The sequence below is a fragment of the Bombus flavifrons genome, chromosome 16 (assembly GCF_040668555.2).
Source record: "Bombus flavifrons isolate JBK064 chromosome 16, iyBomFlav1_principal, whole genome shotgun sequence".
Lineage (NCBI taxonomy): Eukaryota > Metazoa > Arthropoda > Insecta > Hymenoptera > Apidae > Bombus > Bombus flavifrons.
In genome coordinates, this window is record NC_138457.1 from 3,893,972 (window position 1) to 3,910,826 (window position 16,855).

At 29.7% G+C, this 16,855-nt stretch overlaps 2 protein-coding genes across 4 annotated transcripts; one reads left to right on the forward strand and one right to left on the reverse strand.

Annotated features, from left to right (window-relative positions):
* Positions 1 to 415: 415 nt before the first annotated feature.
* Positions 416 to 8,573, reverse strand: Set2 (SET domain containing 2). 3 transcript variants are annotated; one of them, XM_069129988.1, is made up of 14 exons: positions 8,401 to 8,571; positions 8,244 to 8,320; positions 8,005 to 8,111; positions 5,593 to 7,211; positions 4,775 to 5,431; positions 4,597 to 4,716; positions 4,381 to 4,509; positions 4,109 to 4,310; positions 3,937 to 4,034; positions 3,673 to 3,838; positions 2,528 to 3,590; positions 1,497 to 2,281; positions 1,072 to 1,407; positions 417 to 963 (listed from the first exon to the last, which is right to left on the reverse strand). In XM_069129988.1, the coding sequence occupies exons 3-14, from the start codon at positions 8,005 to 8,007 to the stop codon at positions 808 to 810; spliced, it is 5,334 nt and encodes a 1,777-aa protein (XP_068986089.1). In that variant the 5' UTR covers positions 8,008 to 8,111; positions 8,244 to 8,320; positions 8,401 to 8,571; the 3' UTR covers positions 417 to 807. The 3 variants fall into 3 exon arrangements, with proteins under 3 accessions (XP_068986090.1, XP_068986089.1, XP_068986088.1); XM_069129989.1 differs by lacking the exons at positions 8,005 to 8,111; positions 8,244 to 8,320 and having other exon boundaries at positions 416 to 963; XM_069129987.1 differs by having other exon boundaries at positions 8,005 to 8,573.
* Positions 8,574 to 8,980: 407 nt separating this feature from the next.
* On the forward strand, positions 8,981 to 15,279 carry LOC138188322 (putative leucine-rich repeat-containing protein DDB_G0290503). Its single transcript, XM_069129990.1, has 10 exons — positions 8,981 to 9,233; positions 9,504 to 9,806; positions 9,926 to 10,159; positions 10,237 to 10,520; positions 10,586 to 10,835; positions 10,960 to 11,172; positions 11,259 to 13,023; positions 13,102 to 13,718; positions 13,962 to 14,089; positions 14,177 to 15,279. Exons 1-10 carry the CDS (start codon positions 9,108 to 9,110, stop codon positions 15,174 to 15,176), a joined length of 4,920 nt encoding a protein of 1,639 aa, XP_068986091.1. The 5' UTR covers positions 8,981 to 9,107; the 3' UTR covers positions 15,177 to 15,279.
* Positions 15,280 to 16,855: the final 1,576 nt, after the last annotated feature.

The window sequence follows — 16,855 nt, forward strand, 5'->3', positions numbered from 1 at the left end:
AGACCGTTTTACGTTAATTTTCAAATATAATTTTTTGACAGCAAAAAGATAATCTCTACACAAATAATATTTTCTTATAAAAAATAAATTAACTTTTTGGTGTATTTGAAAACAATACTTCTGAGAAACAACTTCAATAAGTTGTAGCCTATTAATAATAAATAATTTCTTTTATTCAAACATTTTTTTCGTTGAAATTTGCATATATTGCTTTCGTCTAAAAAACTATAATACATAAAGTTTTAAATAGATAGAAAATAAGTTTGTAAATGCAAAATTTATTATTTTTAATTTCATTTGCTTTTTATACACATTAAGAAGATAATAATTGCAACTTACTTTTATGAAACAGTTAAAAATTCTTTTACAATTTATAATTATGTACAATATTTAAGACTTTTGATATTGATTATTTCACAATACAATATTTAATGTCATCTTTTAAAACTGATAATAAAAGGCAAAATCAATACTTAATATAATTATGCAAGATGTACATTATAGCAGGACATAAAATGCACTTTTTTTTTAAAGATATAACATACATATTATTATCTACCAAATGAAAATATAAAGTTTATACATTGAATGTACGAAATTAGAAATTTGCTAATTTCTTAATGGCTAAATTACCAGAATGTTTATGAAGCATGTACAAATTCATCTATATTACAATAATGATAATTACAGATATATATATCTACATACAGGCATTACTTGAATATATTTTTTTTAGTAGATATATTACAATGTTCAAAGTGAAGGATTCGTATAATAAATAACAACTTCATGTCATAAGTTACATAATTAATCTTCATCAGTGCTTTTCTGATAAACTGCGCCAAATTTACTCATATACTTACGTACAAAATCTTTAGCTTTGTGTTTAACATTTTCATTACATTGTAATTCATCAACACTTTTACAGTGTTTTAATTCTTTTGCAAGTACAAAATGTGTAAGCTAAAACAGAAAAGATTATTAAAAAATTAAATTTAACATTTCTGCTTAAAAAAAATGATATAATCCGTAAAAAAATTTATTTAAAAAGATTTTCTTCTGCAAACGTACCTTTCTAGCAAGATGTTTAAAATCTTCCGTATTTGTTATTCTACCTTGTTTACAATCGTTTTTCCTATACGGATTCAAAAAATGTACCATGACATTCGCCATATTTATCCTAAAAGTATCTTTAATCTTTCTCTCTGACATTGTGGATAAATCAGACGACGGTAGTTGTAATTTATTTAAACTGTGTCGTGAATGCGATTTAGATTTGTTACTACGGCGATGTCTTCGTATTTTCTCAACGTGTTCTTTAAACTTGGCTCTTTCTTTTTGACGTCGTAATTTCTCCTTTATTCCTTTGTGCGTTTTGTGATCCATACGGTCTTCTTCTCGACGTGGCTATAAAATATACAAACATAATATATAAGAATGAATACAAAAATACGTATTAATTGTAATAAACAGGAAAAACATGAAATATAACGTACGCTAATAATTCTTTCTTGAACTAAACCCTCTCTTCTTTTCTTGCCTTCCGGAAAAAGACCTGAACATCCGCTTATATTATGAACCGTACTTTTTTTAGGTACATTATGCTTAGAACCATTTAACGATTTTTCTATCAAAGTGTTATTTAAGCTTAACTCTTCGTTTCTTGATTCTTCGTTATTGTCTTCGTCAATTTCTTCATCTTCTTCGTTGGATGAACTAGATTCTTCACTAGATTCTGAAGTCGATGACGAATCTGGTTGAACTCCAATATGATCTGGCGGAGGAGGCAACCACTGCGATATTCGTTCTTTTACATGATAATAATATGTTCTGCCTCTACTATCAGTTGCACTCTTCCATTTGGGTGGTAAATCTATAGGAGGTGCTTCAGGCTGCGATTGTCTGAATGTAGCAGAAAATTGTTGGTCTGACTGCTTTTCAATATGTTCGTAAAGAGATTCGGTTTGGAGCGGAACCGATGTTCCGCTAGAAACTAAATTATTCGAGAGTGGCAATTGGCCTTCGGGGTATTGTTGATGACAATGAGACAGTAAAGAATAAGCTGTTGTGCTTTGATTATATACAGGCGTTTGACTTAACGTGTACACCACTGGAGGTACACCTGAAGGTATGTTACTCGACATGCCAGGTGATATTTCAGAAGAAATTGATGGTGCTAGGACATGTGAACTTTGCGATACCATTCCGGGTTGAGTATGGCTAGATACTGCCTGTGGTCCAGCTACATACACTGAAGTACATTGCTGATTTATTTCTCCATCTATATAATAAAATTTTATATGAATGAAATAATCATATAAGAAGAAATGGACTTAGTTTCTAAATGGTGTAAGTCAATTTCAATGACTTTTAGGAAATATAATATACATAGGTATAAGTTATGACAAATTATCCTTTCTTTCAAGGCCAATAGAAATTGTTCATTATAAAGTCAAATTTTTGGGCTTACATCATTTAAGAACTATGCAACATAAATGTATAAAAAAATATATATATGGATTAAAACCTTGTGTAGGATATTGTTGCCATTGTCCAATTGATGGATTGTAAAAAACAGGATATCCTGTTTGTGGGTCTACCATAGCCGTGGTATGAGGATCTATACCTAATGCCAAACATCTAGTTTCATGATCTTGCCACGATTCTTGCTGTTGACGACGCTGTCGTTCTTCTTCCTCTTTAGCTACTTTTAAAGCAAATAATTGTCTGCGCTCGTATTTCGTCATTCGCGGAATTGGAACTAAGCTACTTCTTTCTTCTATTCTCTTATCTTTTGTTCGAGTATGTTCAGATTCTGGAGATTCTCGTCCTCGTCTTCTATCCCCACGTTTCTCTACTTCGTTTCTCCCATATCTATCAGATCTATGCCTGTCATACGACGTTCCTCTTTTTTCATCTTTTTCTAATTCTTCTCTGTATCCACGATCTGCTTCTCTCTCATGTTCTTTCATTTGTTCAATTCTTTCCTTTTTCGGTATACGAAAAACTTCTTTTAAATTTGACCACTCAGCTAAAAGACTCAAAGCTAATTCAGGAATAAGATTTTGATCTGTGTTATCAGATTTTATGTCAGTAATTTCAATATTATTTTCTTGTTTTTCTATATCAGTCAATGGATAAGAGTTTCTTTTTTCATTGCTGTCATAATTAACTGGCAATTCATCACTATTTGATTTTGATTTTCCTTGATCATCTTCAGGAGAATCTCCACTCAAAGAAAAATACAATCGTCTTGACCATTTTTCTACCACATTATAAATTTTACTATCCATTAACATTGTTTTATTGGGGATTGGAAGTGTATTTAGGGTTTTCAAAACTTCTAGTCGAAACTGTTGTGCTTCATCAGAATCATTAGTAGAAATATCCATAACATAACTCCAAATCAAACGTAAACCATGATAATCCAAAAATAATCTTCGACATGGCTGTTCTCCGCTTTGTATGAGACGTAAAAGCCGTGTTCTGTGTTCTAATTCTCTGCTACGTACCATTAATCTACTTAATGTTAATGTATGGGCTCTATTTTTCAAACCACCTGAGCATAGTTTATCTATTTCTTCTTCCAACTAAAATAATATTAAAAATAAATCAAATGAATTATTAAATAGTTCAAATTAGTAAAAACAAAATTATATTTATATTACTCACATCTTCATCTTCCATATAATCAGCTTGTTTCTTTTCACCTTTCTTTTTCTTCATATCTTTCTCACGTTTTTCTTTCTTTTCAATCTTTTCTTTTTCTTCCTCAGGCGTTTCACCAATCCAACCGCGACAATTGGGTGCTTCACAAAAACATTTTTGTGCCTCTTTGCTAATTGTGCGATAAAATTTTGCACAAGGGACATACTTTGTTACATATCATTAACGTACCAAAATACTAATCAACTAAAATACTATTAACATACATACCCATAACGTTGAAAATGATAGTCAAATGTAATTTCTTCACCAGCAGCTATAAATTTTTTATTAAAAAAGCCAATTCTCAATTCACCATTCACTGTCCACTGTACAAATTTCAATTATAAAGATAAAGCTCTATATATATAATTTAAAATTTATTTTTACTAGTTATACTTACTTTTTGAGTTTCAGAATTTGGATCGCAACTGTGATTTATGAATCGAGAAACATTTCCTTTCAGAGTCGCATCTATGATTTGATCTGATTTTAATGCCATAAAATAATAATGTTTATTTTTATCTTTTGAATATTCTTTTGCTCTACGTCGAAAATCTTTTGGATCAACTACTTCACCTACATATTCCATTATAAATTCTCCTCTGATGTTTAAAAATAGCATTTATTAATAAAGAATTTTATTATATTATAGTTGTAAAAAAACTTACTTACGCTAACAAGTCAACCATAGCTCGTAATCCGAATCCCTTTTTTTCTGTTCTAAATACTTCACATTTTGCATATTCACAGTTTTGAAATCTTTTATTTGTGCAACGATCACCTACTACACATCGAGGGCCGCTAGAAAATACATAACATATTGTATAAAGCTTATTTTTTTATTAACGTTTTACATTTAATTTAAATGTATGAATATATAATATGTACCACTCTATCATAAGAAGTCTATTTAGACAGTCTTCTCCACAACCTAGTTCTCCTCTTTCAATTTCTTCCTCTGTTAAAAAGCAATCACATACCATTCTCTTCGTCTCCTTATTTGTGTATCTAAAAGTATTATTATTATACATATCATAATTTCATGGGCTTTATTCTATTTACATACCTTTCTGTCAAATATAAATTTTCACGCAAATATTCAAACTGACTTAGCCTTTCTTCCATTTCTCTGTCTTTTATTTCAGGAACCATAGGTAATAAAATTCTTGCACCCACAGTTTTTGGAATTTGCACAATATTATTATTGTTAACTGATGTCGATACCTCTTTTGTTTGTTCTGTCTCTGTATTAGATTGAAAATTTGTAATTGTTGTTGATCCAGATGGAGAATCTGAAGAATTAATATCTGTTAAAGATCCACTTGTGGTTTTAACAGTTGAACATGATCCAGATTCAGATATATTTGCAATTATAGTTCCAAATACAGATCCAATTGCTGATGTAGATACAGTCCCTGTATTTGATCCACCCATTTCAAGTTCACTTGATCTTCGCCAACGAGATTTTACTTTAACAGGTTTAGAGGAATCTGAATCGTAGCCTGTAGTATTACAAGTTGTTGCTAGCAATGTAAGAGACTCAAATGTATTTACTGCCTTACTGATATTAGTTTCTTTATCTAATTGTGATTCAGATATATTATCCATTTTCATTTCTTGAGCAATTGAAACAACATTATTAACTACTTTTTCTCGTTCCTGTTGAACACTTGTTTTTGCAATATCTACATTAGGTTTCATAACTAAACCACGTCCTCGTGATCTATAAAATGGCATAAAAACAAATCATCCTTTTGTTTTAAATTCACCTAAACTCATGTGTACATATTATTTTCAATAATAGAAAGTCTGTTTGTTTTAGTTAATTTGTTTAAAAAAATATTTTATATGATTTACATATTTATATTATATTAAAATACATACCTTTGTTTCATTAAACCAATTGACCTAATTCTACTACTCCTTCTTACACCAGAACTATTTGATCCACTTTCTGAACCTGTTGTGTCAGTGCTACCACTTCTGCTTCTAAATTCAACCTTTTTATCAATATCATTTGAATTATTATTACATTTTGTATCAAATTCTGTTAATTTACAGTTACTCATAGATAATAGTGTATCATTACTATTATCACTGCTGCTAGATAGTTTTGTATCTTCCCCATCAATTTTGCTATCCACTTCACTATCACCATACAATTCCTCATTAACTTGTTGCAAATGTACTGTTTTACGTTGATTTCCATTTTTTTTATCTGATAATACTTTTGATTTTAATAAATGCTGATTTGTACAGTCTACCTTATCATTGCAAGAATCATTATTTAGCTCTGTAATACTTTTCTCTACAATATCAACCAACATAGCAGAGTTATTTGATTGATGCAGTTGTTCCATTTTATCTAGTATTGAGGAACTGCTTTCTTCATCAACACTCATTGGTATCACCTTCTCTGTGTTTCCAGCAATTTGTAATGGAGACATTATGTTTTCTGTATTGGATAAATCATTAACTAATTTTTGTATTTCTTTTGAAGGTTCACTAATTTGCATATCTGCTAATTTGTTATCTATCTTACAGAACACATCATCTTTAGATAAAGTTTCTTGCAACTTTTTTGTATATGCATCTTTATTTGCATATAGGTCTCCTTGATCATTAATTATATCCTTACTATGAGTATATGATTTTTCTAAATTAGTTGATTTGTTATTTCTATCATTAGAAGTCATTGGCACATCTATACATAAGGCTGGCATGGAATTCCCTGTTTTATGTAAATTACACACGTCACTTTGCATATTGCAATAACATTCATTATTAGGTGTATTTCTTGAATCAGATTCTATTAACATGGATTCCATGCCATTCTCATTTTGTATCACAGTGTATTCTACAAAATTTTTTGTTTCTAAAGAGGGAGTGTTTACAACTAATACTTCTTTTACAATTACATTGTCATTTTGTTTTAAGCTGCAACCACTACCCTTAAGTTCTTCTTTAACCTCCATCTCTTCGCATATTACAGTTTCTTCTATTACATCTTCTGGCCATATTTCGATTTCAGCAGAATCAGATTCAGTTACAATTTCTTTATTCGGATTACCAACAACTACTTGTTGAACATCTTCAGGACTAAGTTTATTAGATTGATCAACTATGATGTCCATTCCATCTTGACTATCACTTTCACTAGCATCTTTTTTATACTGGGATGTTGTGGAATATGAACACTCTTCATTAATTGCAAGTACATTACTATTAGAAATGTTCTTATGCTTGTTATGCTTCCTTAAAGAATTTTGATTCTTTTTTGGAAGTACTTGGGTTTGGTATTCTGTGGTACTTTTACTATCTTCTGAGTCGTTTGAGTAAGATATTTGTAAAACATCTCCATTAATCTTTTTTTCTTCTAATTGCTTTTTGGCTATTTGTCTACTAGATTTTCGAACAGGTACATATTTAAGTGATGTTTTTACGGATGATTTCATTTCACTTTTACGTCTACGTGCCATTTTGATTCCATGTATTCTTCTAATCTGAAACGTATGTGAGGAAGAAAATTTGAAACAATTGTAAAAAGTAAAAGAATATATATATGTAATCAATAATATATTGCAATATACTATATGGTTTAGATATGAAATATTACTAAAATAATATCATATAATTATATTAATTATACTGTATTTTTTCTTGTACCAAAAATATTAGTTTTGTATCACTTAGAAAGCTTAAGATCAAAAGTGAATATATCAGTATGAAGAAATGTCACCATTTGTTTTACTGCAGTCTTTTATTCTAGATAAACTCAATTTTCTTATATAATAATAACAAAATATAGTAAAGTTTAGATTAGCTAGATGATGATACAGAAATTAATTTCATACAAGTTATGTTTATTATAATAAATAATAGGTCAAAAAAATAATATGGTTACATGTTTTCTCCTTTTCCTCCAATACCTTTATTTGTTTGAAATAAAAGGAAAGATAAATACACATGCAAAACACAATGATTGTTTAGAAATTTTGAGTGACTGAGCTTATAATGAAGAGGTACTCCATTTATGCATTATTCCAAAATGGATTATTCACAGCTTTCATGAAAATCAAAATCTTGACTTACAACCAATACCGATTCATTATTTTCTGTTGCAGTGATTTGCAGTATATAGATATTTTAAACCTCCACTATCGTTTAGGTGTTACACGTTTAGGACTATTACAAAAATAGTTCTTATTAAAGCTTGATAAACATTGTTTTTTATCAAGATATGCATCTGCTCTTGTAATATCGAAAATTAAACGGAATATATCATCAATTACTTACCATATGTCCCTAAAACTGCTTTTTTTAACTGAATTACAATCATTGTTTAAAATATTTCATCGACATTTTTTAATAATACACATTTTTTTACAATTATTAGATTTTCTCTGTAAGCATAAATGCGACAATTTTATCAGAGATCATCGCAAATACTGATGAGATAAATATGGAGTTAACAATTTTAAACGTTGTTAAAAAAGTTTTGGAAGTTCAATAATATACAATTGTGCACTACACACATTGATAGAAGTTTGAGGTAATATAGATATCTTTCCTTGTCCTCTTTGATTGTTTCACTTTACAATCATCACCTTTGCTATAAATGAAACGATAACTTTTGTCCTAGCGAATATTTTCGTAGCTGATTTACGGTTTGTTTAGGCAAACATTAATCACCTGAATGGATTCATCACTGAGAAGCGCAAAGGATATGTGATACTTGAATGATAAAGTGTATATCTCAAGCGTGTACGTAGTCGCCACTGAATATTGCTTGTTTGTAACAATACCGACCACGATCGTGATACCGACTGTACAAGATACAAGGCTGACGCTTTACTCTTTAGTAACTTCACGAATTCTTATTCAAGAAATTATATTCCCCTAGATATATGTTATGAAACAAAAAACAATTATATCACGCTATGCACTTGTCTGCATAGGTGATAATTATAACATATATGATAATTATATATATATATATATTCATAAAAAGTTACTATTTTTAGAATATAAGATATTTTATTATATATTTATTTCTATGACCTTCTCATAGACAATTGATCTTATCATAGATTTTATTATATGTTATATATTACCTTGTTATAAACATTAAATTCATCGACAAAAGATATAATATTCCGTTAAATACGTTAGATGTTATCAGTAATTCTTAGTAATTTATGTTTGAATTACACGCGCGCAAGTTTTATCGTAAAAATTTCTAACGGCGCCGTGAATGTACAGTTACAAAACCACTAGGAACAATGCTCCGTTGATTGGTGGAATGTAAGAATGGCCGTTCCTACTATTTTAAATTCGAGTTAAGGAATATTTTATAATAGATCTATTCGATTAACAGATAGCTTTTGCCTGAATGAACTATGTCTATTAATGTTACTGTTAATGGGAATCGTTTGAATATCCGTAGAGGAAGGATGGTACTATCTGATCTAGATCAAATTAAGAAAAATGAGCGTGATCGTCGACGAAGGTTACGTTTGGAGCAGGTACACATATTATGAATTATGTAAAAATTAAAAGATAAATTTAAAAAGTATGAAATAGAAATATGAGATGTATAATAATAATGAAGTACAAAGAAACAATCTTTATTTATTAATGATATAAATATAAGTTATTAAATACATACTTTGTATTGAATATTGTAACATTATAGTAATTATTTTATTGTATTAAAAGTAGTTAAAATATTAATATGGTTGATGACAAGATTAATAATAAAAAGATTGGAAGAATCACTTAAGAAATTTGCACAGGTGCGCCAACAATCAAAAGAAATATCAGATAGACTTTTGAAACGTACAAAATGCATAGCTAAAGAGGAACTTAGAAAGCTTGAAAATAATGACAATTTAGGTTTGAAGCAAATATACAATGGAAAAATCATGGAAGTTCAACAGAAATATCAAGAGGACATGGCAGATATTGGTCAAGCACATATGTCTGCTGCATTAGAACCAGATCATGATGCATTGATCAAGGAGCAATTTAGGAAGAATCAATTAGCAGCATTGAAAAGAGGAAAAGAGGCAATGAAGCAAATGAAAAATATTCAGCAGGTTTAATTTTGTTTTTTCATACATTTAGTTACATTATAGAGAATTTATTATTTATTTTATAAATATTCATACATTGTGCTAGAATAAAATTTATGAGTGATTAAATAAAATCTATGTAGACGGATAATACACAACAACAGCGTCAAGAAAGATTACATCAAGTGAGAGAAATAGAGAATTTTAGGTCTACAATGGTAGCAAACCTCCCCAAGAAAACAACATCTGAAGAAAATACTATATGTATATCTATTCAGAATGAAACTGAAGAGAAAAATAAACAAGAAAAGATGTCTAAAAAGATGAAGAAACATGTTTGTAAGAAATCACCTGGGAAGACAAAAACCAATATAAAAGTATATTATTTCTAAATAACTTTGATATAACATCAGTAGAGTCAAGTATACATATATATATTGGAACTTTTTTATAGGTTGTAAGAAATGATATTAAAATAAGTTCTCCAGCTAAATCTCCAGTTAAGTCTGCAATTAAATCTCCAGTTAAATCTACAGTTAAATCCCCAGTTAAATTGAAGGCAAAAACAATAGAAGAAATTCAAGAAAATGATTCTCCACTTCTAGAACAGCAATCTATTCCTAACTCAATTATAGAACTATTGCCTGCACAAACTGCACATGCTACTGAACTTAAGTTGGACAATAAAACTTCTGAACAAAATGTTCAAAATATTCGGATAAAAGATAAAACAACAAGGTATGTATTATAATGCTTAAAGTTAAAAAGAATGTAATGTTTAACAAATATCTTGGATGTTAAAGGTATAATCCAGATGACTATGTACAAACAACTTCAGATTCTACTAATAGTGATAGTTCTAGTTCATTTAGTGATGATTCATCATATTTTTCTGATAGTGGTGAACAATATATAAACAGAGAAACAAAAACTCCAAGATATGTAAAATGCCCAGCTACTGATAAAGTACACTTATATGATCATAAAAAGCATCATAGTAATGTGTATGATCAACCAACTGGTGTAGTTGAAAAAATACAAGCATGGGATGAGGTTTGCAATAAGTAGTATAATAAATATTGTATTTACATTCTAGTCATATGATCTTTTAGCCATTCATGATAATTTAAAAAGGAACATAAAAAAAGATTCATTGATATTAAACATGTGTTCACAGCCAAGTGCAATGGATTTGGCTCAAGAAATTGAACGAGCACAAACTGCTCAAACACGCGTATTAGAAAGTCGTAAACACAGCGCGAAGAAACGAGGAGAAGATGCAGTATTAAGAGAAAAAGTACGCCGGGATTATCAGACACTTATGCAACATCTAGATCAGCTTACTAATGAAGAACGTAAATTAAAAGCCAGTCAAGTCGAACATTATCCGGTATATATCTTATTTTACCGTTCCAAGTTTCACCATATACATATGTCTCATTAATTATAATGTTTCTTCTTGCAATTTCTATTTAGAAAGATACATATGTACAGGAAGAACGAAGAAAAATTTTACGAGACCAACACAAAACGAAATTAAATCGTGCACTAAAAACGTTATTAAATGAAGAACAATGTACGTCGTACCCTGTAGAAAGACAAATTACTCTTACACCAAGAAATCATGATAAAAACATAGATGACTGTGTCAATTGGGAAGAATCCTGTTGCTTTAGTCAATGTACAGAAACTAACAAAATTCCACAAAACGAATGCAAAGAGAATGAAATCTCACGTGAAGAACAAATATTAGATATGTTAAAAAAGGTTGAAAGACAGAAGCGATTGTTATTACAAGAATTTGGAGCAGATTTACCAAACGATATTTTTAATGCATCTATAAAGCCCTTATTTGAAAGAGATAAATCAGTTCAGACTCAGTCACCTACACAAGTCGTACCTATCCAAAAACCTATATCGCCAGAAATCACAGTGATAAATGCATCTTTTGATGAAAAAAGTAAAAAGGATAAAACAGAAGAAAAAAGTGATATATCTGTGAAAAAAGTAGAAATTGCTGTACAAACTATGACAGGAGATAAGAGTAAAGAAACTGTAGCTCAAGATAAAAGTACGCAAGTAGAACTGGTGCCACAGAAGGAAAGTGAATCTACTTCTGTTACTGATGAAATTAAGACAATTACAGACCATTACCCAATTGAACCAAAAATTACGGTTATCAGAACAGGAGTAGACAGTAGCGAATCAACAAGTTCTGAGACAATAAACGGAATTACTGATATTGATGAAGAAAGCCCGGAAATAACGCACAAAAAGAAAAAGTACGTCATGAAAACATCGAAGCCAATTCCGACAAAAGTGTGTCACAAATCATGTTCAACTCGTCCATGCAAACCTTCGACTCCTACAAAGAAATATTCAAAATTTTTATCGAAATCGCAATATAGCAGTCCAAGAAGGTGTTCGAGTACGGAAGATATGCCTAGTAAAAAGATTAGAATGTATGTGGATAAAAGTGGATTAAATATTAAAGTACAGCCACCTCCGGTTGCAGAAATTGCTGTAGATGTTAATACACAAAGTACTCAGGTTTATTCAACAGGCACTCACGAACAACAACAGGTCACTACAAGTAAACAACAATGGATTCAATCCAAGTCAAAAAGAATTAAAATAAAGGATGTTTCAGACTCATCAACGTCTTTTGCTAGTCCACCACCAGTAAAGCCTAAAGATATACTTGAAGTGTTAAGCAATAATATCTCTATTCTCGAACTGTTAGATTCATCAACAAACGAAAGCTTAAGGCTTTTGAGAAGAGATGTTAGTCCAGTATCAACACCTGAAACCCCATCACCACGTACCATGAAGATGCCTTCAAATATACCTGATCTAGCTAGAATTAAAAAATTACTTAGATATCCATCCACAGATACTCAAACATATAATAATGATAATAATAATAATATTAACAACAAGTCATCATCCACCAAAAATGATTATTCAACATCAACAGATGTATCTCAACATCAGCAAAATGATCGTCTATTATCAAGAAAAATTAACGACGTACATTTGAAAGTTCCAGCTTCGTTAGGATTTTGTTTATGTAATAATCCAGAATGTAAACAAGAACATACTAAATTTGATGAAATTCGTAATTATGCATTAAAAAATTGCCCACAGATATTACAAAAGTACGAAGATCTTCAAACTACGTGCGCTGAGAGAATAATTTCTTTGACACATCTTATTGAAAAAGTTCGAAATGAACAAAGAGGTACATTACTTTTATTAATTATTAACAATTAAGTAATGAAGTTTAAGGAGAAGAAAATTATTATATGATTTTGTTTAGGTATGGAAATGTCCATGATCGATCCATCTCGACTCGATGAAACCAGTTTGATGCAGTTACCTGAGCCACGAGAAAGGTCTGATCTGGAAAATGTTCATAAACTTGTAGAAAATATAGAAGCGATTCATAATCAACTTGCAAAAACATTAATCGAATCTCAAAGGATTATTAAAAGCAAGGCAATTATTAAAGAAGAACCTGATCAAATTAAAGAAACACAAACAGTAACTCCAACAACCGATGATAATGTAATTTGCCTTGATGAACAAGAAATAGAAGTAGAAAAAGAAAGAGCCAAGCCAAAGATTATAAACGAGGAAAAAGTGAATATTCAGTTGAATAGATTCAAAGTACATAAATCAGCTCAAGTATTAACATCAACACCAGAACATGATACTAAGCTGATGAAACATTATGAGGAAGAACTGATAGAAAAAATATCGAAAGAAATTTTGGAACAAAGTGAAGGTTTCAATAATAATAATTTAATTACATCAAAAGAAATTTCAACTATAAAACATTCCATACAAACTTCAACGGATAATGATGGTTTTAAAAGTAATATTTCCAGAATAGAAAGAAATGATACAACTACAAGGAAACATTCTAATAAAGAGGTATAACTTACGTTTTTTAATTAGTAATAATAACATTTATATAATTAAATACAATACGATATACTGAAAGTATAGTACTACTGAATGGAGCCTAATTTTTCATAACAAATCATAATGAATTGAATATGAAGAATACATTTTTAAAATAAAATTTTTTTCTGTCTGTTAGCGCAACATTTTGTTACATAACTTATATATAATTATTTAGTTAGTTATACATTGTCAATTGTTACGTTGTTCTAGTCAAAAAGGACTAAAGATTTTGTTCCAATGCTGACTGATATTCCAAAAGTATCGAAAGCTGTAGATAATTTAGCACATTCTAATGGAAGAAGTAAACCACCAGTGAGTTTACTTAGTGGGCCATATAGGTAAAATTTTGTTTTTTTTCATATTTTTTATATTTTGATAATTTAATTTTGCATTTTTGGTACGATTATAATAAAATCGAATTCCAGGCCGGAAATTGAATCATCAGGTCATGAATTGTCAACGATAATTGAATTCGACACGCCGGATACCGTAAATAAAAGTCAAAGTCATAATGCCAGAAGCCCATTATCAGCGAAGAAGGTAGCAGAGAGTCAAATAACGAAATCTACTGCTATAGTAAAGCCATCCGAACACATTGCTTCTTCGCTTAATTTACATAATCAACGTGCAGAAAAGTTGTGTAATTCTTCAGTTACAAAATTATCTTTAAAAGAGTTAGTAAAAGAGGCCTCGATATTTCTTGATTCACCTAAAACATCTAAAAATATAGGAAATCAAAATTTAATGGGAAGTAAAAACGAAGGGAGAGAAGATATTGCCGAGGAGATGAACGATAGAAAATTACAGCGTAACACGGTTAATCAAAAATCATCGCAGATAGAGGAATTGCAGCTTTTTTATCCTAGTACTGATGCAAATAACGAATGTAAAGATAATAAGGATAAAATCACATCTACAAGTTCAAATAGTTTTTCCGAATTATCGGGTGTTTCACAAATAGCAAGTACCCCATCTTCTAGTATATTAAAATATGCATCATCTCCGGAAGAAATGGAAATTGCTCTTAAAAAACTTGGTCTAGGTTGGGCGATTACGACGTTGAAAAAAACACGCGAAGCAAGCGCTTTGAGCTCATCATCGAATTCTGATGTAACACCGATGAATACTGCTAAAAGAATATCACCTGTTAAGAAACAATTCGATAGTAATTACGGATTACCAGATTTTAGTGATGTGTCTTCGATATCTATTAAAGAAGCTAGTAAAAGTACAGAGCAAGCAGTTCTCTTAAAAGGTAGAACTTCTACGCCAAAGCTGCAAAACTCGAATTCTAATAGCGAAAGGACGAATTCAATTAACACAAATATATCTGAAAATTTTCAAGAACCTGACAATGGTTTAATAATTTCAAATATATCTCTTACGAAGACGAAATCTAGCATTAAAAAGTTAGAAAATCTATGATGTATTTTTATACTTTTATCTAGTAACATTTATTATAAATATTTAAAAATATACAATGAATTAGTGAAAAATCAGTTTAAAATTTTGCTTCTTGTTAGTACCATTGATTCACTGGTAGACTGCACCACCGTATACAAAGTAGAGCACTGCACTAATTTCGTGTAATTCTACATAGATAATTTCTGAGAATTTCAGCTTCAATTTAATTCCTGAATAGTTCAAGAATTCGCCTTATAGACCGAAAAATGTAATTTTTTAGATTTCTCATAAAGAAATTAGTTCCGCGTTATTACGTTATTATTACGTTATTATTACGTTATAATGTATTACGTTATATAATATTGCGTTACATTGTATTACGTTATAATGTATTACGTTATATAGTACTACGTTATAATGTATTACGTTATATAATATTACGTTACATTGTATTACGTTATAATGTATTACGTTATATTGTACTACGATATTTTATATTACGTTTTGCCCTTCGTACAAATACTGGGCAGAAGGCGTATGTTACCATGATCGCGGACGGATATAAAAACGAGTATAGTGGGGATATCGAAAGATGACAAAGGAAAGCAAGTGGATCAACAGAGCAGTTGTGAGTAAGCAGTCGTCAGTAGGAGTCGCGAGTCGAGAGTTGTGAAGTTGCTAGTAAAGCAAATAAATAAACTGTTGAACAAAGCGCCGAGTATTCATTAGGCACCTTTCACGTTCTACACCTCATTTATATTGTATTACGTTATATCGTATTACGTAATATTGCATTACGTTATATTATATTACGTTATAATGTATTACGTTACATAGTATTACTTTGTATTTTATTACGTTATAATGTATTACGTTATATAGTATTATGTTATATCATAACACGCTATATTATATTACATTATAATGTATTACGTTATATTATATTACGTTATATTGTATTACGTTATAATGTATTACCTTATATAGAATTACGTTATAATGTATTACGATGTAATGTATTACGTTATGTAGTATGGCGTTATATTATATTACGTTATATAGTAGTACGTCATATTATTTTACGTTATAATGTATTACATTATATAGAATTACGTTATAATGTATTACGATGTAATGTATTACTTCATATATTGTAGTATTACGTTATATAGTATTTCGTTGTCCATGGATTAAACGATTTTTAAAACTTGCTTATAACTAAAACACCAGGGAGAGAATATTCATATGAAACTAATCTTTATTAATTCTTTATTCTAATTAATTATTATTATATTAATTCATTAATTCTTTCTCTTCCTGTCCTAAACTTTCATTTGAACCTTCAAAAGTTGAAAAATTGTGCCTAGCAACCGAATAATTTGGATTTTTTAATTTTGCTACTTATCGATTGAACATAATTAAATATTGCACATCTACACTTCAATCGCAAATATCATAAGATTGAATGATGGAAACAATATGATTATTAAGGTATTAAAGAATAAGGTATTAAACAATGTGATCATTGAATTTGTTCTTTCATGTTCTACGAGGATATCGAAAAATAAACATAGGTTTCTATTTAAAAAAATGGTGATTACCTTGAAATACTGTCACTTCGTTCTAAGAAGTTTTTTCACATAATAATAAATAAGGCAGATATTTAGCAGTAGGTTATTTTTAGGAAATATAAAATGATG

What these genes read in the sequence shown, in the direction of transcription:
- Set2 (XM_069129987.1), bottom strand. An exon ending in TATCATTTTCAACGTTATGG is followed by an intron (nt 3,839 to 3,936) that starts GTATGTATGTTA and finishes TCGCACAATTAG; the next exon opens with CAAAGAGGCACAAAAATGTT. An exon ending in GCAACAATATCCTACACAAG is followed by an intron (nt 2,282 to 2,527) that starts GTTTTAATCCAT and finishes TTTATTATATAG; the next exon opens with ATGGAGAAATAAATCAGCAA.
- LOC138188322 (XM_069129990.1), top strand. Translation starts at nt 9,108, where the DNA reads ATGTCTATTAATGTTACTGTTAATGGGAATCGTTTGAATATCCGTAGA. An exon ending in AGACAAAAACCAATATAAAA is followed by an intron (nt 10,160 to 10,236) that starts GTATATTATTTC and finishes ACTTTTTTATAG; the next exon opens with GTTGTAAGAAATGATATTAA. An exon ending in AGTTCGAAATGAACAAAGAG is followed by an intron (nt 13,024 to 13,101) that starts GTACATTACTTT and finishes GATTTTGTTTAG; the next exon opens with GTATGGAAATGTCCATGATC.